Source organism: Tetrahymena thermophila (assembly GCF_000189635.1).
Source record: "Tetrahymena thermophila SB210 genomic scaffold scf_8254776, whole genome shotgun sequence".
Classification (NCBI taxonomy): Eukaryota; Ciliophora; class Oligohymenophorea; order Hymenostomatida; family Tetrahymenidae; genus Tetrahymena; species Tetrahymena thermophila.
The window spans coordinates 71,490-99,435 of NW_002476534.1; the positions used below are offsets into that span (position 1 = coordinate 71,490).

Below are 27,946 nucleotides of genomic sequence, written 5' to 3' on the forward strand. Positions count from 1 at the left end.
TCAAAGAGAGTTCTTCTCCTTAATTTGATTCTAAATATCTCATTCTAAAAATTATGTTATTTTTATCAAAAATAAGTAAAAGTAATATAGTGTAAAATTTTTTTTAATGACTTCAGAATTTGTCAAATATGCTTTACTCTTAGTTAGAAATTGCAAAAATTTTGAAATATTTAGTAATTCTTTACGAGTAAGTAAGCACTTAAAATATTAATAACAATTTTTATCACTTATTTAGCTATCGAGGGGTAAACAATAAGGAAAGTAAACCAAATTTTACATTAAGATTAAGATTTGCCAAATTTTATAATTTTCAAATATTTTGTTCTACCCAGTCATTAAAAAAAAACAATTATATATCAAAGTTTTAGTGATCCTAACATTAATTACATTCATATACTATAATTGCAAATTTAAAAAAAAGACAAACAAGTTATTTTCCTTAATTCTAACGCGCTTTTATTTAAAAATTTAGCATTTTTAGCTAATAAATATAGGATTCTAAATTAGTAAAAAATGTACATATTTAAAATCCTCAATTTTATATTTTTTAATCTGTTAAAAAATTATTTAGCTTTTATTAACTAATACTTCATTTGTAAGCTTGTATTAAGGTTAAAAAGTATGAATTCAAGCTTTTGTTTTTTTAATAAAAATCTAATTTTTTTTAAAAATCTTTCAAAATTTTTAAAAATTCATTAAAATATTAAAATAATATAAATAATTAATTTAATAAGAAAAAATATTTTTAAGTAGCAAAATATTTTGCTATTTAAGTAAAAAACCATCATGTTTATTTTATTTTATTTAAGTCTATATGTAATAAACTAAAGACACATATTAGGAAGACAGAAAAAACTTTAAACATTTTTCACTCGATCTTAGTACTTTTTATTCAAATGAATAAATTCATCATCAAGAGTTTACTTTAATAAACCATAATATGATTTATATAGTATAAACAATAATTGAGATAAATATTAATTTTAGTTTTTATCTTTTTGAATATTCCTTATTTATATTTTTTATAATAGATTTCATCCGTTAAAAAGTAAATCTAACATAAAATGATAATACCTGGCAGATTCTATATAAAATCGAGTAATTCAAACATCAAAAACCACACAAAAATTTTAGATTACAAGCTTCAAGACCAGGAACATTATAATTTTTTACTGATAATTGTAAAATGGAATTCATTTTTAAAGAAAAAAAGCTAATTCTATTCATAGATTATCCATGTGTAAAATGATTAAAAAACAATAATCAAATATTTCAAATAAGTTTTAAATTAATTCAAGATTTATCATATATTTTTTAAAAATTGCAGATAAATATTTGAGAAAAGACAGAGAAACATTAAAAGGAAACTAAGCAAGCTAAGAGATTCTTTCTATTTCATGGAAATTTATAAAAAATAAATAAATAAATCATCACAAATTAGTGAGAGAAATCAAGAAGAATTTTTTGCAAACATTTATTCTAATTAAAAAATCCCTTTTCACTATTCAAATTTATAAAAATAGAAAAACTAATTAAATGGATTTATTGAAAAGAGTGTTCTATTTAAATTACTTTTATGCTTTTGAAATATATGTTAGATCCAGTAATATAGATTTTTAAAAATTTGATTTTGTAGAAGAATTTTACTTTTTTTAAATAATTAAAACAATAGATAAATTAATAAGTAAGATAATAAAATCTTATCAAGAGATTTTTTACTTTTATATGTCCTCCTTGTGTAAATAAGTTAATGAATTTAGATTCAAGCTTGGTTATTACTAGATAGCAAAAAATAGTTCTAAGCTTTTATTGATTCATGCATTTCGTTTAAATATGAATACCTTTTTTATTTAAATATAAATTTTTTTAAATATTTAAAAGATACCAAAGTAATCAAAGTATATTCTATTACTATTACTAATGTTTCACTAGTTTAAATTTCATTTATTTTAAGAAAAATTTATCAAGGAGAAGAGAAATAGATTATTTTACTTACCATTAAGAACTATTATTAAAATAAATAAAAGCATTTAAATAAAAAAAAATTTAAAAGTAGAAAATTTACTTTTTTAAAATAAATATTTTATGATAATAAAAATGGATTATTTTTATTATTTATTTAATTAGTATTCATCATTTTATTTAGAAGAAATAAATAGATAGATCAGATTTTAATTAATAATTTAATGTATTGAAGATCTTAATATAAGATCTTATCTGAAAGATTTTAATCTGGACTATTAATTGATATTATGAATTTACTTTTATCATTTTATACTTTAAAAACAAAGTCATACTCTCTCTACCTTTTAAGAAATGAAATTTAAAAGAATAAATTATTTTTTTGTTAATATTCCACAAAAAATGTTTATTAGTTAAAATAATTAAAATTTTTTTTATGATTAAATAAAAATAAAGCATTATTTATTATGGGGTAAATTACTATTTACAAACAGATTAACAAAAAAGATTTTCAAAATTAGTTTGTAAAATAATTTCTTTTGAAAAAGAAAAAATTTTCAAGTTTTTATTATCTTGTTGAAAATTCAAGTGGTTTCTTCTTCATAAAATATTAATAAAATTTAATTTATAAATTGATTCATCTTATTGAGATCTATCTATTAATAAAAAAACCTAGAAAAAATAACAATTCTTGAATTTCGTTTTTTAAAATTCAATCTAAAAAGAGTAAACAAAATTTTTATTTTTTTGAAAGAATTTTCTTAAGTTGATGATATTTTTTTTTAAAGTTTCTACATTTTTGTCTAGCTTTTTAAAAATTTATTGCAATTCTTTTGAAATATATTTTTATTGGAAGGATGCAAGAAAGTAATTTTAATAATTACAGAGAGTAGAGAAATTAGCATTATTAATACTAATTAAGATTGATTGCTAATTTATAGGGTATCAGAAAATTTACAGTTTACAAAAAAACACTTAATGGAAATCAAGAAAAGCAAATGTGTGATTTTTTAAAAAAATCTATTCAAAATTGAAATAGCATATTTTATGTTAAATAGCAATTATTTAGATTCTTGCAATAATGGTTACAAGTAATTACACTTTTAGCTGCAAATTTATATAATTAATTGAAATATATATTAAGCACATAAAAAAACAAATAGTTTTCTTAAATTGCAAAATTCTTATTATTCTTTTTAATTGTTGCTTGAAAGAGTGGACAGAATTTAAATTTTATTTTTGATTTAAGAAAAAGTTTATGGACATAATTAAATCTAATTTAAAAAATTCAATAAAAATATATACTTATATTTATATTTCAAAAAGGAATTAATATAATTTAATTAAATGACTGACTATTTATTTATTTCTACTTTAAATATAGAAGAAATACTTAGGAAGTTAAGCTCAACAAATACCAAATTCAATTTGATTGTGTACCCAAAAACTTTTGCAAAAAAAATCTATAATTTGTCTGACTATTTTTTTGCTTTTAATAGAACTTAAATTGATAGATTGCTTTCGCGTATCGTACTTTTAATAATATTCATTAGGTCTTTCAACGTTTTTAGATTGGCAGATTTTATTATCTTTTGGAGAATCTCTTAATTAAAAAGCCGCTCTTTCAGATTATTAAAATATAAAATTTAAAAAAATATCTGTTATCAAAATAAAGGTGGTTGGTTACAGTTTGTTATCTGCTTTATAGGGAAATTAATGAATCAAAGTTTTATTTAAATAAAGTATTGCATTTACCCTAAAAATATATTATTGGGCTTGATATGACCTTAATATTTTTATAATTAAAAGACAAAAGTTAATGTAATGCTTTATTTATATTATTTATGAATTAATTTAATCTTTGGTTGATTAGTAAATTTTAAACAAAAATACTTTTCTCTATACTGATGTTTTTTTTTATAATTTAATATAGAAAAAAACATTTAGTTTGAGTAAAAATAAATCTATGCTAAACATGAAAATTATTGATCTAGCATGCAACATATAATAAGAAACAAAAATCAGATATTATAAAGAACAAATTGATTAAAAATGTCTAATCAAATTATGTTTAAAAACCAAAAGAAAAAACTTTAAAAATCTCAAATAAATATTTTTTCAGTAAAATTATTAACAATATAATACAATTTGTTAAAAATTATTAACAATTTATGCTTAAGATAAACTATTTTCTAATAACAAAATAGTCCCTTTTTCTTGATACCAATTTTAAAATAGCATTAGAATTTTATACAAAATTTACTCTTATTTTGGAGTTAGATTGTTTTGATAAAGCGCCAATATTAACAATCACGTAGTATTCAATTTTCTTTAAAAAATATTTTTTGATAAAAATAAAATGCTTATACTCAATTTTGAAAATTTGAGAAATCTGACACAACATAAAGCATTCAAAATTGTTTATAACAAAAAATTTGCATAAATTTGAGGATTTATTCATTGCTTTATTCTAAAAGTTGTATTCATTACTTGATTTTTTGAAAGAAAGATTGATAACCTTGTTTAGATCACTTTTATTGATAATTTGTTCTATTCAATTAAGTTTCAAAAAGGGGTAAGTTCTTTCATATATAAGTCAGAAGAAATATCTTAAGTTTTTTTCTTTATTAGATTTTCAACTTTTTTTTATCTTGCTTTCAATTTTGTTGTACGAAAAATGTAAAATCAAACAGAGATAGGTGTGGGGGTAGTGAAAAAGCTCTACTAAATAGTCAGGTAATATCTTAATAAAAATTTAAAAATAGAAACAGATAGATAAAGATTTAAAATTTATGGATAGGTTGTTCGATCGAGTTGGGGAATTAAAAAAAAAAGAAGTAAAAATCTTAATTAACTTTAAATGAAATTTAGTGAAAATTTTAAATCATCAAGCAAATAAATACAACTGGATTAGATTAATTGGTGTATTTCTATTTAGAATCGTAGTACAAATTAACAATGTAAAGTATGTTAAAGTGATTTTTCACATTTGATATTTAAGATTGATCAAACAAAACATTTGTATTGTTATAGCAAGGCATGAGGATTGGGAAAATTTAAGAAATAATAAATATTAACAATAATCAAATCACAAAAAAAAAAAACTTAAAATAAATAAAGGATATCAAATTTTTTTAATTGATTGATTGATTGATTCTAATAATCAAGCAACAAAATAAATAAATAAATACTTAATTATTTAAAAAAATATTAACATTTATTTAAATCCTGGCTATAAAAAAATTCTTAGAAATTTAATTTTGTTATAATTTTTAATTGAAAGTTTGCAACAAAGAGAGCGACAAAGAGAAATTGATAAAGTGACTGACTTACAGAAACTGAATCAAATTAATAATTGATAATAATTAATAAAACAAACAATACAAATAAATTAACAAAAAGAAAATAGAAAAAAACAAAACATAATTAAAAAATAGTTATTGAGATATATTTCCTTATTAATATTAAATGTATGAAAATTCATTAAATTACGAGGGAAATTCTCTTCATAATTCCATCTAATCTCAGAACTTTGACTCAACATATTTTCTACCTTGTAGTTAGAATCAGTTCCAAGGCAGCTATCAAGGCCTTAATAATCCCCATCACCAGATAAAAAAGAAAGATAAAGCAAATAAAGATAGAGATCGCTACATAGGAACTATTAATTAAAGGCAATATTTTAACTCTCTCACTTTTAATATTCCTAAGCCAACTATAAGCAAACAGAAGAATTAATCTAAATCACATAAGACCCCAATTTAAAACTAACTTTTATATAATTTAACTTATACAAATAACTAAAATACGAATCACAGAAGATTCTAATCTCCTCAAAACCCAAGAGGTACTCGCTCCCGCCCATAGCAACTTCAAATAACTTAAAACAATTAGACTTCTTAAAACCCTGCTACTGCTCTAACTCCTTTGTAAATTGAATTCTCCACTGTACTATCTCAAACTAATCTTTCAGTTACTACATCATAGTAATAGCAGAATAACTTTTAAAGCGCCTAATCATACTCTTCATCTAATCTCTAAAGCTCAAATCTATAGATAAGAACTGCCTAAAGAATTTCTAAATCTAATTACTACTCTTGTACAAATATGGATTAAGAAGACTTATATGAAGAGGACAGTATAATAGAGTCAAAGGAATTGCAAGAGGAACTCTAAAATGAACAAAACTATTAGTACATTTAACTTTTAAAAAAATTTGAAGAATCACCGCTGTCAAAAAACTCTCCATTTTTCAACAGAGGATGTGAAACAGCTGTAAAAAGAAAAATACTTAATTTTTCTACAAACGAAATCAGCGATGACATGAAGAAGGTTTTCTCCATGCACTCATTATCTAATCTAAATGAATAAGGAAGTAATTTTATTTATTCTACAATTAATGAAACTGCTGAAATGGTGTAGCACGAAAGTATTTGTGCGAAAACAAACAATACTAGTAACTCTCGAGGCAATCTTCAAAACTACAGCATGAGCTAACCCCCTTAACTTATAGGCACAATTTAACTTGTAGAAAATATAATTGAAGATGACTTCTACTAGAATATTTTAGACTGGAATAGATAAATGAGTATTGCAGCAATGGCTGAAAAATAGATTATCCACTTGACAGATTTCAAAACTTAGCAAAAAGACTCCCTTTTATCAAATTCAATGCAAGTTTGCCATATTGACTATCTCCCACTTTTCGATAAGCTCCTAAATTAACAAATTGGCTGCAACAATTGCAATTAAACCTAAAGTTGGAGCATCAATTCTTCTACTCACTTTCTCTCATCATAAAAAAAGCGAAACTACAGGAACTCATCTTCACGCTACGATACTCTTTAAGTGCTCAGCTCAAACAGTTTGCAGACCCACTCACTTGCTCTTTAATCATTAAATAATCTCAACTGCATCCAAAATGAGGAAACCTAATCGTAAAATGAAGAAACAGAAATATCTGAAATAAGCAACCAAAATGATTATGAAGAATGCAAGAGAAATGAGACATCTACAAAAAATAGCGGTTTGAAGGATCACGTTTTAGAAAATAATACAGAAACAGAAGTTGATGGGTAATCTATTAACATTTCATGCTTTAATTTAAATACACCTTCACCAGATAACTAAGAAATAAAATAGTAATAATCTTGCAATTAACTAACCAATCACATAAATATTTAATCTTTTTTCCCAAATCCTATTTCACCTATTATTCCAAATGATAAAAACTTTTATTCTGTTTTAAAATTTTCTCCTTCAGGCCATATTCTAGTTGCTGGAAGAAGCGACGGAGTCATTGAAATCTTTGATGTTGATAAAAAGCAATCTATTTTCGTAGCTAGATGCCACTCAAACATTGTTACTTCTATTTCCATTAATAAGACTTTCGTAGCTACTGCTTCCAAAGACTCAAAAGTAGTTATATTTGATATTAAAGATTTGCATAATATTTCTTTGAGCGCATTCTTATCTTCTAGAAATTGTTCAAGCATCCTCTGCTTAGAGTGGAATCCTTTATCTGAAAATACACTAGCCGCATCAACCGAATCCGGACATATTAATCTTTACAATATTCTGAAAGATAACAAGAATGCTTACAAAGAATTTCAACTTAAATTATCCAGCATAAAGACTTTCTCTTGGCATCCTTCCAAAAGAGGAATTTTACTTGCAGGATCATTAGATGGATTTTTATTCGTGATTGACCTTGAATAAAAGCTGATATAACAAAAAAAGAAAATTCTTAATCATATTTACAAAATTATATTTTCACCCAATTAAAGTGACAGGTTCGTTTGTCTAACAGGCCATTAACCAGAAATTAATAATAGTAATAATCAGATCCGTAGCGCTATTTCTCAAAGTAATCTAAATAATCTTCAATAAAATTTAAGTAACCAAGAAATCATCAACGATAACCTTGCATCTCAGCAAGGCAGCATGCTTGTCTTGAGTTACCCTCAAATCAATAAAATACATCATGTCTCAGTAGGAGACAAGAGAGCTTGCTAAGGCATTCTTTCTCATGATGGATCTAACATATACACCTTAACGAAAGAAAACTTGCTTAAATAATGGAAGGTATTCAAAGAGCCACAATAAGAGAGCTCAAGTTATTCAATACTAAGTAGCGCTTAAGAGCTAAGGTGAAATAATAAATAAATAAATACAATAAAAATAACAATAAAATATTTAAATTACAAATAAACTAAATACTATTGAAAAAAAAGACTAATAAATAAATAAGTAAATATCCATTCCCTCAACTAATTTAATCAAAGAGAAAATTCGCATTTGATGATTTAAAAAGCAAGATTAAAAGATTTTGCTTTTTTTAATTAAGATTTTTAAACAAGATTTAAAATGAAATAGTAAAAAAAGTTAAGTTAGGAGTTAGACTTAAGATATTTCTAAGAATATAGACAAAGCAACCAACAAATTTTTGTTGTGTTTTTTAATTTATAATTATATTGGGGAGACAAATAGACAGATAGATAGATAGACAGACAGAGAGATATACTATAAACAATTAAAATCAGATAAATAAACAATTCATCACAAAATAAAAAACAATCAGACTCAATATTTCAATCAATTTAAAAAAGATAATTTTCCCCCTTAATAATCAAATAATATATCTATTAATTTAAAATACATCTAACTTAGCTTAACAAACACTTAATTTTCTCTCATTATACTCTTTTAATCTCCAACTCTAAATCAAATTAATAATATTTATAATAAAATGCATTAATAATTTACCATGTAAAAATCTTACTTTATAAAAAAGCTATAATTTAAATAAATAAATTGTAATTTATTAATTCTAAAATACCACATTTGATTGTGTCAATAAATAAATAACAAAAAAAGCAAGTAGACAAGTCATAGAGATTTCATTTATTATCTATATTTATTTATCTAATCACAAACAAAAAACTTTCTAATCGAATACTTACTTACTTACTATTTAATAATAACTCATTACTCAACTCTCAGCACACAAAGTCTTAATTGAATTTTTTTTTAAGATTAAATAACTACAAGAAGACTCAACAAATAACTTATCTAAATGTAATAAATAAATACTAATACTATATATATAAAATCTATATGTTACTCATATTTTATATTTAATTTATAATTTTAAAATAAAATAAAATCTAAATCTCCCTATGTTAATAAAGTCTTCTTTTAAGAAGAGCGTATTTTTTTAACTTTATGTTTATTTCTTTTATTGATGTATATATTCAATTAATTTTTTAAATTTATTCATTTTTTAATTGATTACTCTTTTTAATATTGTTTATGATTAAAAATTTCAATTTATAGTTAATAATTTAAATCACTTTTATTCAATTTTCGAAATATTAAAATTTTTGGTTGCAAAATAAATTATCTTGGAATTTCAAGTTACTTTAATTATCACCAATTTTATTAAGCACTTTTATATATTTATTATTCTTCAAAGATACCAATAACGCATACTATTTTTCTATTACTTGTCTTTTTTAAATATTATTTTCTTAAAATGCAATAGTATATATTTAGCTTTAAAATAAATAAAGTATTTGTTGTGTAGATTTTATTACAGAATGCTTTTAACTTACAGTTTTAAATTTTAGAACTATTTTATACTATATTTTATTTGGTAAATTCTGAAAAACTATAAATTTAGCTATCAACGAATTATATTTTTTAGATATAACTTATTATCAAGAAAAAGACAAACAGTTAGTTGTTATTAAAAACAATAAATTATAAATGCACTTTATTTTACTGGAATAAATTAATTAATTTACAAATTTTAAATTTCTTTTGTATTGATTGTAAATAAAATGAGAATATGAAACTTTTAATATTCTTCACATCTGATTTTATAAAGATTTAAAATATTTTCACCTAATTTATAGATTTTATATTATTTTCTTACTAAAAAACATGACAAAATTTAAGTACTAAAAGATTAATCGAATAATAAAAATAATATCAAAAAATTTAAAAATTATTTAAGTGCATTAAAATATGCCAGCGTATATCAATCAATCTGTCTTGTTATTCACCAAATTATTACTTAATTTAATTGTTTCTTATTGTAGCAATAAAAACCCAAGATTAATATCCTTATTTTCTAGTTTGAAAGGAAGAAAATATTAACATTACTAATAAAACGTAAATCAAGCATAAATTTTACAATCTATTTCAAATCATAATTGCTAATAGAAAGCTTGATGAAAGTGCTCTAACATATTTTATTAACTTTAGTTGATTGATAAAGATAATATTCCCATTCAATAGACAACATAAAATATACTTTTTCATAAAAAAAGAGAAATTTGTATGATTTATAATGTGAGATTATATTTATCAAGGGATATTAATAGAAACCAAATTTTTCTTTTATTAATTTAAAATTTTTTTATTTTAAAATAAGAGATGGATTTTACCTTAAAATGTATCTATATTTATTTAGTTCACAACCAAAATATAATTAGCAAGTATTCTATTACTAAATGCATCAATTATTTAATTAGAATTGCATAGCTTTTTATTTGGCTATTCGTGATTACAAATATTTTTATAAAAAAAATAAAATTTTAAAAGGGTTATTTATTTAAATATTTTATTTTTTTGTTTAAAATCTTCCAAAATGGAATATTCAATTTTAATTAACTAATTTAACTATATTCTATATTTAATCATAAATTTGAGTTAGTAATAAAATACTCATTATAAGCAAACTTTTATGTATAAATTTATAAATATTTTCATTCTGAAATCAATTTTTGTTAATAAATGTAATGTAATTCTTATTTATTAAACAATCTTAATTTAAAATTTATTTTTCATTTTTATTCTTTTTTTATGAAAGTTATTTTTTAGATCACATTCTTTAAGTATTATTGATCAAAAAATTAATACAGTATAAAAAAATAAGAAATTATTTGATTGAATATATTTATAATTAACTAGTCAACAAAACAATCTATTAATTTAGATTTAAGAGAAATTTAAGTATAAAATATATTATAAAAAAATTCTAAATTAAAATTAATAAATTATAATTTTAAGATAAAAATGATGATTTGCTTTTTAGATATTTAAATAATTAGGTTGTAGCTTTTATGATGTTTACTTATTAAATTTTTATTTAAATTTTAAAAAATTAAAGTAAATAAAACTGAGAAAAATATTTTAAATAGCTCCTTTATGAAATAAATTTTAGTAAATAAAAATCAATAATTATCTTTAAAAATAAAAAATCATTATAAAATTTTTAAAAAAATAATAAAAAATAAATTGATCATAGATATGATATTGATTAAAAAATATATACAATTAATTTGATTTAATAAGATTGGCTTTTATTTACTGCAAAATTAATTGAAATTAAGTAAAGATACACTTTAAAAAAGAATGTTCTACAAAGATATTTGCTTTAAGCTTTTAAATGGTAGTTTAGGCAGAAAATAAAGATTTTCATATTTAGATATTGTTTTAAATAGATAGAATCATTTTAAAAATAGTTTTTCTAGTATTCCTTCATTTTAATTTAGTTAAGTAACTAATACAATACAAAATAAAAACCCTCATATAAATAGCGTAGGTGAAACACCTTTAATCAGATGGGATAAAGTTTTATCAGCAAAAGCTATTTACGGAGTATTAAATAAGTTTAAAATTCCTACTGTAGTAGGTGATCAAAAATACTTTTACGTTTAACAAATGTAGTTATACACTGCTATTTTTAATTTAAGCTAGGTAGAAGATCTGCAAGATAATTTATTTGAAGTTTTTGTAAAATTGCACAATTCTGCAATTTAAAACCTGGCTAAAATGAAAAGCTAAACACAATATAAGAACGATAGAATTTTTAATAATTTCTGCATTGCTCTTTTTAAAGCTTAGATCTTACTGAAGAAAAAGAATATTTCATTGGAAAAAAATATTTAGAATGATACATTATTTTTGTAAACACTTTTATCAGATAAGATTCCTGTACCTAGCTTTATGTCTGAAGTAATTCCTTATCTTTCTTTTGAAGAATTAAAAGAATGCTGCAGCATACTTCTTTAAACTAATTAAGCTGACTTGATAATTAAAATAGTCAACACACCTACTCAATACTTAAGTGTAGAACATAAAAATTAGCTATAATCAGAATATTTAACTTTCATACATCCCTAAAAGTTCTCTTCTCTTAACTATTTAATGCAATACTTTGATTTTAATTTATAAGTAGTATTAAATAATTAATAAGTTTCTTCTATGGAGTCAGAAAGTGCCTAGCTCAGATGCTTAGAAGCTATAGATGTATTCTTTAAGAATTTAACCGTGTAAAAGAATTTGAACACTTAGATTTCTAAAATAAAATCCTTCTTACAAATGATTTAAATGAGCAAGTTTTAGGTTAGTAAATAATAAATTTTTACACTTGAAAAAATATTTTCCAAAGCTGAAGAAACAAATTCCTCATCTCAGCACATTATTTTAGATATAATTTAACACTTAGAAACTCTCTCATTCTTGGAAGAAGATAAGTAGGAAATTCTAGATTACTTAGATAGCTAAAAAAGCAAACTTTTAGAAACATTAGCAAGTTCATAACTCAAAGCACATAATGACCAATAAAATTATATAATAGCAGAGCTTAGTCAAAAGATTTAGGGAGTTGAAGATTAAGAACACATTAAAAATCATAAGGAATTTTAATAAATTCAAGAGATTATGAATAAATGTGTTAAAATATCTGACATAATTTAACTGCTCTTAACCGTTTCCAAATCTAATAGACAAGCTGCTAAATTATTAGTCTAGCCAGACATTTTAGCACTCATTTGTGAAAATGTTATATTCATGAATTAATCTTCCTTCTCTAAATTAATTGCACTCAATAATAGAGTCTTAGATATCCCTATAGAGCTTATGATTTAGTATATCTAGAAGAATTATCAAAATTTTTCTCCTCTTCTGTTAACATAGACACTTTATTTAATCTCCAGCTCCAACACTTAGAGAAATTATGGTAAACAAATAAATAAATAAATAAAAAATTAAATTTAATTCATTAATTGCAATATTTTTATTATTTCATAAAATATTTCTAATACTTATTTTGTTAGAAATATCAAACAAAATTATAATGATAAAATATACTAATAATTATTAATTAATATTTTATTTTATTAAAATTAGATGCCTAAGAATTGATTGTGAAGATAATTAAAGATATTAATAATATGAAAGATAAATTATAATATGAAGAACTTAATTTGCTCTTGAAATGCTGTTAATTTATAAAAATGGAAGCTCAATTATATATAATATAGGATATAATTGAAAATATTTCAAATCAAAGAATAAATTAAGAGCCTAAATATGCAAATATGCTATTTAATCTATTCTAACACAAGATCTTAAAGCAAGGACTACAGTCTAAGTATGCTTAAAATCAGATAAAGCAAATAGCTGAACTAATATAGAATAAGGATATCACTAAATTTGATTTAGATTTGCTAAGTTTAGCTCTTTTAGTTTAAGCTACAAACAAATTTAGTTATGACGAAAATTCTTAGGTTATAAATAAATTCTTTTTAGAATAAGCAAACAAATACTTTGATAAAGTTAAATCTGAGTAATTAGCTTATATGTACATTAGCGTCATTTAGGCTTCCTTTATTATACAAAATTCAAGTAAAATTTTAATTTTCTAAATATAAATCTGAATTAAAAATATTTAAATTGATTTAATATAAAAGATAACACTTAGTTAATAGAAAGATATGAAAAATAAATCCTCAAGAATTTGAATTCTGGCAATAGGTACTAATCCATTAAGTTTAACTAGGTTGTTAAAGTAATGCATGAATTAAGCAAAGTATTTCACTTATTAGATAACCAAAGGAAGAGCTTCTTGTCATAAATTTATTAAAAGACACTTTAAATTTACAAGGTAGACTAAGATTATGGATTGAGTATTTGGATTTTTTGGTAATAGTCTTTAATTTGTAATAATATAGATCAGTATGTGAATTTATACAATTTAATAAAAGAGAATATAATTACAGTTGCTAAACATGAATTAAATAATTAGTTAAATTAATCAGTTAAGCTAAAATAATATAAACAAAGCATGGTTAATCAAGTTCAAGAAATCACAATTATTTAGCTCTATCAATCATTGTATTACTATCAAGTCAATGAATCTTTATATAAAAAAAATCCTTATCTACATGAAGAAATTTAAAGAATATAAGAAATTATTAACCAAAACAGTGTTATCTAAAATTATTAAAGAGCTCAGACTGTAAAGCACTCTTCGAATACTGAGTACAGCATTAGTGTAGTTATTAAAAAGGCCCTAAAGGAATTGAATCTAAATTATCATAACTTAGAAGAACAAAGGATAGAAAATATTTTCTTTGTCGATAACTATATATAAGAGTTGAATTTGATAATTGAGTGTCATGGATTTTAGCATTTCGTTTAGTAGAGCATATACTACAGTGAATAAGCTAGAAATAAATACATTTAATCTAAAGGATATAAAATAGAAATTATTCCTACTTTTGACTGGATCAATCTAACCCAAGAAGAGCAACTCAAAAAAATGATTGAAATTATCAGCAAATACACAAAATGAGCTACTAAATAAAAAAAGCTTTAAATGGATTTAATTAAATTTTTAATTATCTCAATAAAATTAAATTCAAAATAAGTATTAAATTTTGCTAAAAAATGAATATTCAATGCTAATTTAATGAAAAATAAATAATCTAAAATTTTATAATTTATTAATTATCTTATTTTAAATTCATTGTTTTTTATTAGAATTCATAAATAAATATGTATTCAAATCTTTTTTTTAAAAAAAATATCTAATTCTTAAGCATTTATAGAATGCAACTATGGCAATTTTTATACTATTCTATATAAATTTTTTTTGATAGTTCAAAATACTTATTTCTTTTTACAATAATTTTATCTTTTTACTAGTTTTTTTTATTTATAATTTTTGAAACTTATTCTTTTTATTTTAATTTTAACCATTTTTTAATATTTTTATTGAGAAATAAATTTGCTACTTTGTTTTGAAATTCATTGAATTAATATATTGTTTTGGTTTTAATTAAATTTTCTATTTATTAATGTAAAATAATTTCTGATCTCTTTCAAAAAAGATGTTTTTTTTTAATTTGTGTTAATTTTAATAGATTAAATAAATAATTATCTTTCAATTTTTATGATTTAAGCAGATTTCGTATTTGTTTGCTTAATATTATAAAATAAAAAGAAATTCTAAAAAATATCTAATCTACCCAATTAAAATTTGATTTTGATTTATATTTTGTCATTTATTCTATGTCTAAAATAAAAATGCATTTTAGCTTCTAAAAATTCTTAGATTATTGCTAAAAAATTTATAGTTTTAATATTTAATGGCTAATTAAGATTGCATCTAAATTGGTTGGTGAAAAAAGTAAATAGATCTCACACTAACACTTTTTTTCAGTAAAAGAAAAGAAAGTCATTTAGTGTGTTAGTGGTTTTTATATAATTAAATTTACTTATTATACTTAGAATTTTTGACTTATATCATAATATTTAGAAAAATTGAATAGCTTAAAGATATTTTCAATTGAGTTACAAATATTATTTGAACTTTAAAACGTTTTTAAATAATAAACTTATTTATAAATAACTGGCTGTTTAAAATAACAATGAGCTATACAAAGCCTTCTTCATTTACGCACTTAGATAGTGTTTATTTAAACAGGTAATTTTATTGCTTCCGTAACAATGTGTTTAATCGATTTTATATTTATAATAATAGTAAAAATCCATTTTAAGATAAAAAAAGTAGCATAGGTAATCTCACTTTAACGGTTACTAAAGCTTCTTTGATTGAGTCTGGAGCTAAAAGCTTTGCAGATATTGATTAGAGTATTAAAGATCCAAATAAAAATGTTACTTTGCCCAGCTTAGATGCTTTTCCATAAAGCTTTAAAAGTAGAGTTAGTCCTAGCACAAGTGTTAAAAGAGTTTCAAACATCCAAAAATTCGATAATCAATTATAATCTTACTTTTTATCAACAAAAAAAAGTGGTGGGTTTTTCAGTTAACTATAGACTTAAGCTCCTCCTTCTCCAGAAAAATAAGATAGAAAAAATAACTCATAATATAGTTTTAACCCATAATTATCTTCAAATAATTAAATTTCTTTGAGCAATCTAACTGAATTGAATTTTTATGGTAACTCTTAAAATATATTGAGTCTTCCAGCTGAGATAAGTAAGTAAAATGCAAGGAGCTTAGATAAACATTAGGAGCTAAATAAATAGAAAAATCAACAAAGTTAAAACTATTTTAACTTATCAAGATAATCAATAAGATAACCTTAAATTTTAAAAATTGATGTCTTAAAGGATAAATAAAAGATAGTATAATTAATTAATAAAGATAGAAAAGAAAAATTAACCAAAAGTTAAGTTGGATAAATTAGGCAGTCAGCTGATAGTATTGTAGAGAAGGTTAAATGTGAAGAAAAAAATTTTTATGTTAGTTTTTCCATTTTAGATACTTCTGCCCATAGATTGTTAAAAAATGTAAAGTGTAATGAGTAAAATAAAGTTAAGAAAAGATAAAATATCAGTCCAAAAAAATCTTTTATTGATGTAATATAAACAACTTAAAAAGAAAATAATGTAGCAATATAAAATGATTAAAGTTAATGTGAAAACCACGAAAAAAATATTATTGAACATAATTAAATAACAGACAACGATACCTATTAAAATAGTGAAAATTATATTAAATAAGAATTATAATAATAGTAAGATATTTAATTTGAAGCTTTATAGCAAAGCAATGCCAAAATTTCAGAGATATCACCTAGAGTAGAAATAATATCAGAAACGGAGTAGAAAGAAGAATAAAATGTTGTAGTCGATGAAGTAAGTTATTTTTTTTAGTTTAGTAAATTTTTAAATAAATTCTAATTTTAGTAAAAAGAACAGGAAAATCAAACTGAAAAAAACATTAAATACGAATCTCTTCTCTCACCAATTTAAGAACTCAATTCTTTTAAATAATCAAATGATAACTATAAAAGGGACAGCTTTTATCTTAAAAATGATTAATACTTATCTGATAATAATAGTGAAATCAAGTAAGTTTATTTAAAAATATTTATTCAAAAAAAATATGAAATTATAAAAAAGAATTAGTTAGTATGAAAGTCAAAATTAGGATAGAAAAACGAGCGTCTTTAAGGCTAAAGACTAAGACTTCTTAACAGTTACAGTGATAAGTCCAAAATAACTCAATTAAGAAACAGAGAATCAACACTTAAGCATTTTAAAAATTCCAATAAAAACTGAATTAAGTGAATAAAATAGCCTTAAATTGGAAGAAGATTTAAAAAGAAAAGATGAAAAAGAAGATAGCAATTCTATATCTCCTTATTATTAGTCGAGAACACCTGCTTCAAGACATAGTGATAAAAACGTTTTGTTTGATTTAAGCCAGGATGTATAGAAACAAGATAATACTCCTGCTAATTCAGTTAAATCAGTTCAAATTTAAGGAATTCTTAAAAAGAAAACTCTGCTTTCAGTAGATGGAACTGATTAATCTGAATCTGATTTGACTGCTACAAATAAATAAAATAAAATAAAATTTAGTAATATTTAGAGATAAAAAACTGTTAATACAAAACAATCTCCTAGAAAATCATACTTCAAAAGCTTTTCTTAAGCTATAAATGATAGTAACAGTCAAAATAGTTAAAACGATGAAGACGATATTCATGTTTATAAATAGAAATCAGATCAGAATATAAAAGATAAGAAAAAATAGAAATAAAAATAAGTTCATCCTCCTTCTTCAGAGTATGCAGATGATGAATTCAAAGATAGATCTGAATCAAATATATCAGAAAATACTTCTTTTTCAAAATTAGATGTAAAGATAAAGAAGGGCTACAAAAGATCAGAAACAAATTAGAAGTCTGATGTTTCAATTGAGGATTATTCTCCAAATTATAAACAAAATAAATTTAAAGGTAATTATAAGAAATACAAATCACATCAAAAAATAGAGGAAGATGATATTTTGAATGAGTACAATTTGCAAAGAAAATCAGCTGGAAACATTCAAAGTATGAAAAGCATTTAGATGAAGAAAAAGAAAAATTTTAATAAGAATGAAAAAAGTAAATCTAAAAATTAACTGAAGGGTAGTTCGTCAGAAGATTTTGATGACGATGACATAGAAAGTCTATATGAAAATATGGTAAATAATGATGCCAACAATGAGAGTTCATAAACAGACATAAACTAAGATGAAATATTTAGAAAAAAAAAGAGTAAAAGATACTCTGTTTAAATAAATGATTTAGCTGAATTTGTTGAAATGGAGCAATAGCACGCTCTGTCGATAGGATCAATTGCATCGCTCTTTATGAAGTTACATAAAGCTAAAAAAAGAGCTTTAATTCATTTAAAAAGTTAACCAGCTGAGCCAATTCGTATTAACGAGATTGAAATGAGTTCATGTTCTGATTTAGAAAATTTAAGCATGTTGAAAAGCACAAATAAAAAGGATGGGAGTTAATCTAACTTTAATGATTATTGTGAAGAATATGATCAAGATTCTTAAACACCAGGTTCATTTATAATCTAGTCACTTGCTGATAATTTTAATGATTTAGAATAAATGGATAATGGTAGCAACATCGGAGAAGGAACAGGTAACAATAAAAATAGGAAGAATATTTTGCATAAATTAATGACTAAGAAATCTCTTGTAACTATGCCGATCAATAAGAATTAGTAAATAAATATTTTATTATTAAATTTTAATATATTTATAAATAATTAGAAAGTTACAGTAATTGAAGACTAAAGTATTTGATAGGACTCCATCAAACAATTTTGAGCTCAGAAATGTAAGAAAAAACGAAATGCATCTGCTTAAATAAAGGATTGAAAATCTTCATAAAGAATTTAAAATAGAGGGACTTAAGTTAGATCAGAAAAAATTAAAAATGAGAAAGCTCATCAAAGAAATTGAGAAAATCAATGTTAAGGTCAGCACCTAAGATAAAAAAAATACTTAGAACTTAAGTAAAAATAATTTAAATATTAAGTAAAAATAAAGCTTAAAAAAATCATTTTAACAGTTTAAGCTATAAATGAAGAGTTGGATTATGAAAAGCAAACAGATGAAAAATATTTTGAAGAAATCATGAGTAATGTTCCTATTATTAACGAAGATCTAGATTATTTCTAAAAAATGAAATAAAACAAAATCAACGACCCTGTAAAAATTCATTAATTTATTAAACATCAATCATATATAAAATGTTAAACATGAAAAAAATAGAAATACATTATGAAATTTGAAGAGTAAATTAAAATGAACAGAGAAAGAGATTTTATATCAGAGCTGAAAAAAGAAAATGTTGTTATTGATGATGAAATGCTTTTGGCTCTTCAAAGAAATAAAATCATGAATGAAAGTGATAAAGCAGCAAATGAGAGAAAGAACCATTTTATAGATTAGACTCGTATATTATAGAAATTAGGTCTAATGAGCTTAGAGGATTATTACAAATAGTATTAATTGAATCCTTAAACTGATTTTATTTATTAAACAGAACTCGATTATGAAAAAGCCCTATAAGAAAACAGATTAATTTAGCAATAAAATAATATTAAAGTCAAGGCAAATATGAAGTCAATTAAGCTAAAAGATGTTTCTCCATAAAAAATTTTAGAGAAAAAAATAGATAAATTTTTAGAACTATCAAAAAAAGTAAAAAATTTACCTGTAGAAAAATTAAACAGCATTAAAGCCAAGTTGAACCAAATATCAATTCAAACTAATTATATAGAAGAAACAGATTAATTTCGATTCTGACTAATTAAACCTTATATTTTTAAAATTTATTTGATAAAATGTAAATATTTCTTTTGTGTGTATAAAAAAAATTTAATCAATTAATAAAATCAAATTTATAATAACAAAATATGAATGGATAATTTAATGCTTGTTTAACTTTTAAGGAAAAAAAAAAATTAAAAAATAGCCATAATAATAAAAATAAACTAATTATTTAATTTTTAGTTTATAATTTGCATAATTAAAAAATATATATTTGGTATTTATTAATTTTATATAAAAATGAGTAGGTAAAAAATATGAATTTTTTTTATTGTAAAAAATGCAAGAGAATATTTTAAATTTTTTTAAAATCTTCAGCTTAATTAGAGAGGTAACAGTATGTTTCAAATAAGAAAAAAAGGAAAATCAAAGTTTAAAAGCCATTAAAAAAAATTTAAATTATCGAGCAAAATAATAAAATAAATAATTAAAATTAATTTGGTATTGATCTAATAATGAAATAATATATTTAGTTACCATTAAGTGATAGTTTTTTAAACAAATGCAAAAAATTAACAAAAAAAATTCATGAAATATATCAAGAAATAAAATAAAATGGTTGATATATTTTTTTAAACGCAAAAATCTTAAAACATGTAAATTTTAAGTTATTATTTAAATATTAAACAAGAAATTCAGTCATAAAATTAAAATATGAATATTATCATAGTAAACAGTAATAAATTTGTTTATAAAACAATAGGTGTTAAAATTATACAATTAACTTTACTATTTCTTATTAGAAAATTTATCATTTAAAATTTATTAAATCCAAACTAATTTTTATTTTACAAGAAGATCAATAAAATTTATGAATGCTATTTAAAGCTTTTTTTAATTCATAATATAAATTAAATTTTTTATCAAAAAAATCAAATATTATATAACTACAGGAATTAGTATTTTTTTTAGTTAAAGTTATCTATTATTAAAGTAAAATACAACTAATTATTTTATTTCTATATTAGTATTAATTGATTTGAAATTAATGCTTTTGATTTAAATTTAATATTAATTATTTTGAATTTAATACTGATTTATTTGTAAATTATTTGCTAAAATAAGAAATTATGATTTTAGATATTTGGCTATCTTAAATAAGGTTGTGAGACTTTATTAAAATAAAGTTAAAAAAACTGATTTTATTAACTTAACAAAGAAACACAGAAAACAATTTTAATATTTCAAAATACTTTGTAATAAATACCAAAAAATTTGATTATTTAAAAATAAAAATTGATTTTATACAGTGCATTCTCATAAAGCACATTCTTGTATTGGTAGTACTTTAACATAGAACTAAATAAATTAATTATGCATGCTTGAAATTAATCACTTTTACTTGTTAATTTTTTATTAATATTTTTAGTTAATTTATTAGAAATGAGAATTACTGGTCTACTGAAACATGAAAAATATATTTAGTTTGTTTCAAGATTATTTGATTTTTAGGTTTTAACAAAATAAGTAGAAATAAGTTAGATAAACTTTTATTCAGTAATAGTTAGTAATAATTGTGAAAGCAAAACAAAGTTTTCTCTTTCCATAACCTTTATATTAAATGATTGGTCAAGAAATTTTAGAGAAAAATGATGATCAGTCAAAGTTAGATGATTAGACAGTGAAATAGTAGAATTTTCAAAATATTCCATAGCTACATTTTGACAGATTCTAAAAAATAAATGCAAGTCAGTTTTAATAAAATAAGACATCTAATTTAGAGAAGCGAATAAGCTAAGAAGATCTTGAAAATCAAAAACTTAATGATACTTTGGGAAATAGGAATTCTTTAGAAATAAACAGTGATTTTTAATCTCCTAAAAGTCCTCATCTTCATATTAACCTAAATAATTTGGATTAAAATAGTAATTATGATAGCATAAGCTATTATAATCACAGAGAAATGAAAGTAGAAAAAAATTCAAATACCACAAGAAATAAGGAACCTTCGACACCATAACATAGTCCTTCACACGCTTCTACTCCTTATTCAAAAAGAAGGAACAATGCTGTAAATTTAGATAACTAGCTTAATAATCTTATAACTAATTACTCAAAAAAAGTGTATCCTTATGATAAAGTAAGCTAAGCCATTTAGCAAAAAAAAAAGAGAGATTCTTTCAGTTTATAGCTAAAAAATGATAATAAGTAAGGAGATGATTCTGATACAGAAGATAAATAAAAAAATAAAGAGGAATAATTATCTTAAGGTGAAGGAGAGTCAGAATAGTAAATAAAATCTTGTCATGCTATCTAAAATGTATCAAATGAGCTTTCTAATTCTGTTTAAACTTTTTAAGTATCACATCGCTCCTCTTTTCATTTAAACTTACCTTAGTTTTCAACCTTCAAGCAATCTAATAATAGTTAAAGCAAGCCTAGTCCTACAGGTAAAAGAAATACTAATAACTAAAGTCCTAAGTTAAAAACTAAAGTTAATCAATTTATAAATACTTTCAATTTCACAAGTTCTATGGATGTTAATGGAAATAATATGAATAGCTCTTCATATAAGCTTACCAACTTACTAAACTAGTCTTTTTATCAAAATACTCCAAATAATACCTCCAGCATGAAGAATTAGGTAGTTACTACAGCAGGAGTAACAAAATTCTCTAATATGATGAAAAGTATCAATACATTTATTTATTAATTATCTTCACCCACATAAATATTTATTTTAATACCAAATAAAATAATTTAATAATAATTCAACAAATAAAGAAACAAATTAGATTTATTACTATTTTAATTAAATTTAAAGCACCATAATTATTTTACATTTCAAATTTAAGCTTATAATTTTTGATAGGTAGAAGCAGATATTATAAAAAATTACAATAATTACTTATTCAATTTTTTTTCTTTGGTGTATTAATGTGATTTATACTTAAATCCCTCTAATTTTTTGGAAGCCTAGGATAGTTATAAGAATTAAAAAAAATTTATTTAATAGTACTAAAATGGTGTTAGATTATTTAAAGATAAATTAAAACTTACATTAAATAATTAAAAAAATAAAACATAATTTAAATAAATATTTAGTAAAATTAGAAACAATTAAAATTAAATTAATAATTAGGTTATTCGATTCATTAGAATTGGAGAACAGCTCTTAATATAATAAAGGTTCACTAGTTCAAAAAAATACTTCTAGGGTAAATTTAATACAAGCTTAACCACTCTTTGAATTAGAATTAATTAAACTTATTGGATGATAAATCTTATTTTGTTGAGAAGAAATAATACAATTTTTTAAAATACACAGTTTTAAGCAAATTTTCTCTCTTTTTATATAAAACTATTTAAATTTTAAACTAAATTGGTACTTTTATTTCTCAATTTGATGCTATCTAACCTAATACATTCTCACTAATAATCTGGAAAAGTATTTATATTTTGATTTCATTCTGGAGCTTTTATTATTACTCTTTGCAAGGTGCTTTTGCTATAAGTTTAGAAGATATAGCGGATAATTATATTTGGCTTTCTATCTTCTTTTACATCTTTAATATATTTTTCGTTATTGATATGGTGATTGATCTCAACACTGGATACTATTTAGAAGGTGTTGTCTAGCATAGTAGAGTAAATATACTTAAGAATAGTCTTATGTTTGATTTTTGGGTTCATTCTCTCAAAATATTTTTATAGTTTTACTACTTTACAGATACTTAATCTACAATAACTTCTTACTTACTGTGTTTCTTGCATTTATATTCAATGAGCAAAAATTCTAAACCTATAGATCAGCATTGGTAAATATAGCAAAAACATCCGATTATTAGATTGGTTATACTATTGCTTATTGTTATTTTAACTGTTGCTCATCTTTCTGGTTGCTTTTTTTATTCTTTATCTTAAGTCTAGTCAAATTATTATATTGCAGATTCAAGAGGAGGATAGCAAGAAATGTGCAATAATTGGGTAAGCTGCTCTAACTTGGATGGATAAAATTGGATAATTAAATACATATTTTCTCTTTATTTTTCTTTTATCACTATGATCACTGTGGGGTATGGGGATATATTTCCTGTGTCAGTATATGAAAAAATATATGTTATCGGAATGACTTGCATAACATGTGGTATCTTTGGGTATGCTATTAATAAAATAAGCTCAGTGATAAATGAGTTAGCTTAAAAATAATATTCTCAAAAGTAAAAAATTTTTAAAGATTTATTATTTTATTTCTTTTAATAATTTTTAAAAGACAAGAGCAATATGAAATAATTAATTATATGGATAACAGACAAATAAGTCAGTAAACCTAAATTAAAGTGTTGAAGTACATTGAACATGTATAAGAAAAAGAGAAAGAGAATCCTATCAATGGATAACTAATTTTGAAGAAGATCTCAAAAACTCTTAAAAAAAAAGTCTAAGAAGAATATTTTGGAACTATTTTATAACAATGCAAGTTGCTTACAGCCACTTTCAGCTAAATGTTTTTGGAAGAGCTCATGGTGTACATGAATGAAGCTCTCTACAGCCCTGATGAAGTCATTTTTAATTCAGACGAAACAACAGAGAGTGCTCTATACTTTTTAGTGGACGGCAACATAGGAAAGTTTCAGCACAACAGTTCAAATTAAACAAAAATGATTCAATCTATTTCTGTAAAATTTATTTTGGAGAGAATAATTAAAGAAAAATATTTTAAATGATCTTTTATAATTAGAAGAAGTAATTTATTGGTTTGACAAATTTCATTTCGTAGCAAAAGGAAGAAAATACAACTTACAAAACAATAGAAACATCCTTAATAGTAAGTTTGCAATACAAAGATTTTTTAAGTTGTCTTAAAAGCTATCCGAACGATTTGGTATTTTTTAAAAATAAAAATTCTATTTTTATATTTAAATAATTTAATAGGAAAAGTATCACAACATAAAACAATAAATCTTATAAAATTCAAGTAGATTGGAAGCATGCTAAAGCTGTGGTTTATTCAGTCATTCGATATAACAATGCAGTTTAATACACTTATCATTAAATAGCCAACTAATTAAAATGAAATATTAATATTCATAAAGCTAGCTAAATAGAGATCCTTCAAAGAAAAGAAGAAGAGAACAAGGTATAAACACATATTCAATAAATAGACAAATAAAAAAGGATATCAGACTCCTTAGATCAAATTTGGTTCTTTAATCAAGAGGACATGAAGAGGTAAGTACACCTTTTGAAACAGATGATATTAATTATGAAAGCGATAAGAACTTTTTTATAAGAGTGGCCTAAGTAAGAATTTCTCAAAATGTAATCAAAACTATTTAAGACTTAAATGATACAGGAATCGATTCAAGCAATTCTATCTCTTATTCAAGCTCAGATAATAGCTATTTAGATGTTAACAATAACGGTGCTGATAGGATTAAAGATTAAAATAATTCGTTGATTGAAGAATTAGACGAAGAGCATAACAAAGATGATAACTTCAGTCGTTCATTGATTTTTGTAAAAAGTTCAAAAAAAAAAAGCTTGTAGTAAAACATTGAATAAAAAAAGAATTCAATATTGTTAGAAGATAATTAATATGGATAATTTAATAATAATTACAGTCAGAAAAGATATTCGATTTAACTATCTCAACCAATTTCTCTTGAATAAATATAGGATGATCCTTAATTTATGAAAAAATCTGATAATTTCTCTATCACAAGTTATTCTAATATAAAAAATTACTAACCAAAAGAATCAAACTATGATAAATAAATTATGATAAAATCTTAACCAAGGCAGTCTCTTTTTGAAAAGTAAAACTAATAAAACAGAGTTTCTTCATTCAGTTAACTAAATAATAATACTTATAATTAATATCCGTCATACACTTAACTAGACATGTAAAATAAAAAACCATTTAACTAGTTTTAAATTCAAAATAATAATTTACTTTAAATTCCTTAAAATCATATGCTGCAAATTCCTTAACATAATTAATTATAATCACAATCGAATGATTAATTTAGGCTCAAATCAAAATCTCTACAAAGAAGCAGTATGTTGTCATATTATTCCTAATAGCATTATGCTTAAAAAAGTTAAAATTAAAACTAATCTGATAAATAACTATTTAATTAATCATAATATCAAAATAAATAAACCAAATATAATAACTCAAAAATATTTGATGAAGATGCTTAATAGTTTTAGTTTGATATAAATTAAAACTAAATTAAAAAGAGAAAAGAAAGCATTTTGGTAATAAGCTCAAAAATAGAAAATATCATTTAAACTAATGATTTTGATCAAAAAACAATACAAAAAGAAAAGAAAACTTCAAATAAAAGTGTAAATTTAAATAACAGACTCAAAAATTTAGAAACAGAAATGAAAACCACTCTTCCAACTTATTAAGATGATTTCAATCAATTAGAATAAATACAAGAGGTTCATTAAAACAATAATTTTGATAATCATAAAGATTAATCATTTTAGACCGAGAGAGATGAATTAAATTACAGTGAAAGCTAAGTATCAATTTAATTAAATCTAGCCAAATAAGAAAGCCAAGAATCCAAGTTAAAATAAATCGATAAAGCCAACAGAGAACTTTTAAAAAAATAGCCAGATGATAAAAAAATTTAGGTAATTTAATATACATTATCAATAATTAATTATTTAATATATTTACCATCCGTTCTCTTTAATAAGGCGTCTTTAATTTAGATAAATTTTATATAAAAATGGATAAAATTTATATAAAAGTGGAGAAAAATTTTTTTTAATATTAAACCTAATAGTAGAGTGGACAGTATATGATAAATTAATTGAATATCTTTAAGAAAAATAAAACTTAAAAATAAATCACAAAAATAAGTGCAAATATTATTTAAAATTTAATTTAATTAATAAGTGTTTAATTTAGAAATTATTTTGAAAAAAAGTATCAATTAATTTTTAAAATTTTTTATTGAAATGAAATTAATTTAATCAAATTTTATTTAATTATTTAATAGTAAATTTCTGATTCAGATGGAAAAGGTATTTTTAAAAAAGAAAATTCATTGACAAATAAAGAAAAAAAAGCTAATTTTATAAATTCATAATTAAAAATCAGATAATCGTTTAAATTAGAGAATGAAGCTGAGTAATAACAGAATCAAAATATTTATTATGGCACGGGAAGTATTATTTTTAAATCCTAAAATGATGAAAACTTAACAATTTAAAAAAGAGATAGCAGCAATTAAAACTAATATGCTGTGAAACCATATCCTTAGAATTAAAATAATAATTTAAATTCAATTAATATTTCAAATATACCTAATTTGAATAGAAACAGTTCAACAATCAGCAATAATCTTTTAAATAATTTGCTATCTTAAAATAGCTAGAATAACCCTAACTCATAATTTAATAATAACCAACTTTATAATAAAAAATTAAATTCAATTATTCTTGATGAATAACTTAATTAAAATAATTAAGCAAAAAGTGGCTAAAATTACCAATCCTAAAATCTATATCCTGAATATTCTTCCCTTTAGAATAATTAAGAGGAGCTTTTTATTTTTGATTTTGAAGTTGGAAAGGAATGGGTCTATTTTTAACCCCATAACAATTAGTCAATAGTTGTTAGAGAGCACAAAAAATATTTAAGGTCTGTTAACTTTAAAAATAGAAATGGTAAATCTAAAATGCAAACTATAACAAGATAAGTTATAAAGAAAAAAAGGATCGTAAAAATGTTTTAAGATACTAAAATTTAACATTGAATTATCCATTTCATAATTGACTAATTAAGTAAATAACTAACTTAATAAATAACAAACCCATTCTCATAAAAAATTCTATTATTACTTAGTTTAACAAATATATTTAAATTAAATAATATAGCTTAATCAAATAAATTATTTTTAAAATTTATTAAAAATAAAAAATTATAAATTATCTTAAATACATATCTATGCAAATTATTTATTTTATCAATTACATTTTATTTATTAAAAAATTACAATTTTATTAATTTTTGTTTGTTTTTTAAAGATTTAAATTTTAATATTTTTGTTGATTTTGTTATTCTGTTGAA

At 22.1% G+C, this 27,946-nt stretch overlaps 6 protein-coding genes across 6 annotated transcripts; all 6 read left to right on the plus strand. All coding sequences in view use genetic code 6, as the record gives it.

Annotated features, from left to right (window-relative positions):
* Positions 1–1,064: 1,064 nt before the first annotated feature.
* On the plus strand, positions 1,065–1,586 carry TTHERM_000161709 (hypothetical protein; the record flags this gene model as incomplete). Its single annotated transcript, XM_012796011.1, has 2 exons — positions 1,065–1,240; positions 1,328–1,586. The coding sequence occupies 2 exons, from the start codon at positions 1,065–1,067 to the stop codon at positions 1,584–1,586; spliced, it is 435 nt and encodes a 144-aa protein (XP_012651465.1).
* A 1,233-nt stretch (positions 1,587–2,819) lies between these two features.
* TTHERM_00161710 (hypothetical protein) lies at positions 2,820–2,996 on the plus strand (the record flags this gene model as incomplete). The annotated part of the gene is made up of 1 exon (XM_001009899.1): positions 2,820–2,996. One exon carries the CDS (start codon positions 2,820–2,822, stop codon positions 2,994–2,996), a length of 177 nt encoding a protein of 58 aa, XP_001009899.1.
* Positions 2,997–5,430: 2,434 nt separating this feature from the next.
* Positions 5,431–8,115, plus strand: TTHERM_00161700 (WD domain, G-beta repeat protein; the record flags this gene model as incomplete). The annotated part of the gene is made up of 1 exon (XM_001009898.1): positions 5,431–8,115. One exon carries the CDS (start codon positions 5,431–5,433, stop codon positions 8,113–8,115), a length of 2,685 nt encoding a protein of 894 aa, XP_001009898.1.
* Positions 8,116–11,382: 3,267 nt separating this feature from the next.
* TTHERM_00161690 (RAP domain protein) lies at positions 11,383–14,608 on the plus strand (the record flags this gene model as incomplete). Its single annotated transcript, XM_001009897.1, has 3 exons — positions 11,383–12,991; positions 13,162–13,659; positions 13,725–14,608. 3 exons carry the CDS (start codon positions 11,383–11,385, stop codon positions 14,606–14,608), a joined length of 2,991 nt encoding a protein of 996 aa, XP_001009897.1.
* Positions 14,609–15,686: 1,078 nt separating this feature from the next.
* Positions 15,687–19,887, plus strand: TTHERM_00161680 (hypothetical protein; the record flags this gene model as incomplete). The annotated part of the gene is made up of 7 exons (XM_001009896.1): positions 15,687–15,742; positions 15,800–16,919; positions 16,971–17,134; positions 17,187–18,797; positions 18,847–19,091; positions 19,148–19,287; positions 19,351–19,887. 7 exons carry the CDS (start codon positions 15,687–15,689, stop codon positions 19,885–19,887), a joined length of 3,873 nt encoding a protein of 1,290 aa, XP_001009896.1.
* Positions 19,888–21,346: 1,459 nt separating this feature from the next.
* Positions 21,347–27,632, plus strand: TTHERM_00161670 (cation channel family protein; the record flags this gene model as incomplete). Its single annotated transcript, XM_001009895.2, has 6 exons — positions 21,347–22,541; positions 22,994–24,071; positions 24,125–24,530; positions 24,593–24,736; positions 24,787–26,502; positions 26,874–27,632. Exons 1-6 carry the CDS (start codon positions 21,473–21,475, stop codon positions 27,630–27,632), a joined length of 5,172 nt encoding a protein of 1,723 aa, XP_001009895.2. The 5' UTR covers positions 21,347–21,472.
* Between the last annotated feature and the right edge of the window lie 314 nt (positions 27,633–27,946).